Source organism: Trypanosoma equiperdum (assembly GCF_001457755.1).
Source record: "Trypanosoma equiperdum strain OVI genome assembly, contig: ctg_482, whole genome shotgun sequence".
Classification (NCBI taxonomy): domain Eukaryota; phylum Euglenozoa; class Kinetoplastea; order Trypanosomatida; family Trypanosomatidae; genus Trypanosoma; species Trypanosoma equiperdum.
Genome location: NW_027124401.1, coordinates 19,125 through 22,146, shown reverse-complemented (window position 1 = coordinate 22,146; position 3,022 = coordinate 19,125). Strand labels below are relative to the sequence as shown.

The following is a 3,022-nucleotide window of genomic DNA, read 5'->3' as shown; positions in this document are numbered from 1 at the left end:
AAAAATAAACATCCGAAAAGTAAATGAATAGATAGCCATAAAAAAAAATTTTTTTGAAAAGCGCTGTCCTTTCCATAAGGACTTTTTTTTGATCTAAATGCACAGTTATATCAACGTTTTTTACTCCCTCTATATATACTCACGAACAGCCTTTAGATAACGCTGTCAGGCTTCTTTTTGTTTTCAACCACGTAGTTTTCCCTATATCTCATATTTATTTGCCCGACAGCGGTGAGGAAGATGGTTTGTTTTGCTGTGAGTAGTGTTCTTGATTAGTTACTGTTTTTGCTTCTGCGTTTGTATACTCGGCATTGCGTTTTACCCGTCGCGCGGTCCTTCCTCAATCCCCATTGTTCGATACCTCGCGCTTTTTGTCGTCATTATCACTGAATCCCTCACTTCTGTCGTTTTGAGTTTTTGGTGCTTCTCCCTCAGTTTAACCTACGGAACCTGAGGTATCTGTCAAGTGGTTTACCGACAAAGGGGGTAAAAGCACTGCCTCTATTGAGGTGAAGAACCAACAACAGATAAGGAAAGGATGCGCAGGTGCCTTATTTTGCCTGTTTTGACTACAGCGAGCAAAAGCAGCTTTGCTTCGTGCCGCCACAGCAGCAGCGGTGATGGAAGAAATGGCGGTCTCGGCAGCAGCGCTAGCAGCAGCGCTACCACCATAAGAGAAAGCATGAAGTCGGCAGGATTTAACTTTAACACCCCCAACTTCTGCCTTGAGGGCGCGACTGAGTCAGATGTTGCCGACACGGCAGGTGAACTTATCACAAGCCCAGTGACTTCCCTCAACTTCGTGCGTGACATGTACGGCCCGTGGTTGGTGCTGACGGAGGAAATACAGGGTGAATTGTTCATTGACCACGACAAGATGGTGTACCTCCGCCCTGCAAACGGCCTTGGATTCGGTGTTGGTCGCATAGACACTGGAGAGCCGTGTTCGTCAGGCACAGCCTTTCTCATGAGCCTAGAATGGTACACATATCCGGCAACAACGTCAATGCCCCCAAATAACGCCTGTAAAACCGAAGTCACTGGCGTGGTGAAACATGTACACTCATCTTCCATGGATTACAGCACATTCACCCTAGTCGCCTCGTGGCGAAGCAGCAGCGGCACTAGTGGGAAATTCAACGCGGCAAAACTCTCGCCTTGGGACCCAGTGGGAGGCGTGAAGCGCTGGACACCTAACGGTGACCTAATGCAAGTATTCCATCAGGTATTCCCCACCCCACTGAGGCTAACCTCTCATATCAAACGGGCGACAGCAGCCCGTCAAGTGGGAAGCCGGTCTGGTGGTTTAGGCGAAGGGGAATTGGGTTCGTCCCCGCACCACTTATCGTTAGAACAGTATCGCGTCGGAGAACTACCCGACTTGTACTACATTCCCAACTATATTTCAGAGGAAGAGGAACAGGAAATGATGGAAGCTGTTCGTAGCACACCACGCGAACTGAAAACGCAGCTTACCAAGCGCACTGTACAAGAATGGGGTTGCAGTATGTGCGAGACATGCAATAAGAGCTTCGTATCCGATCGTAACATGCCCCCTTGGGTGGAGGCTTGTACCGACATGCAGGTGTACGATGGTATCTTCACACCCTCCGTGTTCCCTAACAGTGTACGAGTGCATGAATACCACCCACACGAGGGCATCGCCCCGCATTGCGATGGTCCCATTTATGTACCGCGCGTGTCGGTGCTTTCGCTTGGCACTCCGTGCGTGATGTTTTTCTACTCCCGCCGTGAGCCTTACTCCGAGCCAATGGAACACTACAACGATACTTTCCGCTTCAAAGAGGGTATCGCCAAAGAATCACCGATTCAATCGGTGGTGTTAGAGCCCCGCTCCCTTTTGGTGTTTGCCGGTGATGTCTTTCACTACTATCCACACGGAACCTGCGACAGGAAAATAGTCCCCTTAACAACGGAGGTGGCTGGTCGGGTAGTGAATAGACATCTTCTTCAGGATCCAGACATAAAGGAAGTGCACAAAGGTTTCCGCGTGAGTGTCACTACGCGCAATCTCCTTCCACGGTGCAACCACCAGCCGGAACGGACTGAGTACGGGATGAAACGCGCATGGTTTATTTACAACCAACTGCCCGTGCCGCAGCAGCTGTTCACTTCACCGCCTTTGGCTCCGGATGCTAAGACTGGAAATGCGGGGGGTGAAGAGAAAGCGAAGCCATTTGACGCTTCAGCAGGAAAATCAGCAGCAGGAAGTGCACACCCGGGCACTGATGAGAATATGGCAAATATCGAAAAGAAGTTGGACCAGTTACTCAAACAGCAAAACGCGTTGTCACAGCAGTTGGACGAAGTGCGGCAACTAATAGCGGGAGATGCAGGTTTCCGTCACGAGGTATCGACTGTGTTGGGTCATCTCACCTCAACTGTCCTGCAGATAGAAAGCAAGTTGGAAGAGTTGGAGGATAATCGCGCACGTGAGATGGGCGAAACCGGCGGCCAGCCAACTGCGTAAAGAACAGGGGTAGGGTGCTCCAAAAAAAAAAAAAGGCAAAAAGGGCACCCATTTGGTGTGCAACTTGGTTGTTTCTGTTTTTTCTTCCTTTGGTGCAGAGTGAGGGCAGACAGCACAGTAGGCTATTTGGTTTGTTTCCATCGCTTGTTGGAATGCTACGCAGAGCGCGAGGTTGATGGTATTTTTCGGGGGTTCCCATTTATCTTCCGGTAGTCACGGGCCCCAATTATGTGTGTGGTGCATTTGCATACACATGTATTGGGAAAGTTTGGTAGCGACATGAACGTATCGGAGCGACGCATCGGTTTTGTGCAAAAGAAATGAGGCAAAGCCACGGCGTGGGGAAGGCACATAGGAATTATCTCTTTATGATTTTATTTCTTACCATTATCATAAATGCTTTCCACTTTCGCTGCCCATCTCTCACACACACACTCTCTTCAGGGGAGGTTGTATATACGTGAGGCATTAATACCCTCCACCTCCTGCCCCGGGGCTTTCCTCTGCTTCGACGTGTTTGGTGCATTGTCG

The 3,022-nt window shown here is 49.6% G+C and overlaps 1 protein-coding gene across 1 annotated transcript; it reads left to right on the top strand.

Annotated features, from left to right (window-relative positions):
• Nucleotides 1-538: 538 nt before the first annotated feature.
• On the top strand, nt 539-2,491 carry TEOVI_000202700 (2OG-Fe(II) oxygenase superfamily, putative; the record flags this gene model as incomplete). The annotated part of the gene is made up of 1 exon (XM_067225161.1): nt 539-2,491. The coding sequence occupies one exon, from the start codon at nt 539-541 to the stop codon at nt 2,489-2,491; it is 1,953 nt and encodes a 650-aa protein (XP_067081262.1).
• Nucleotides 2,492-3,022: the final 531 nt, after the last annotated feature.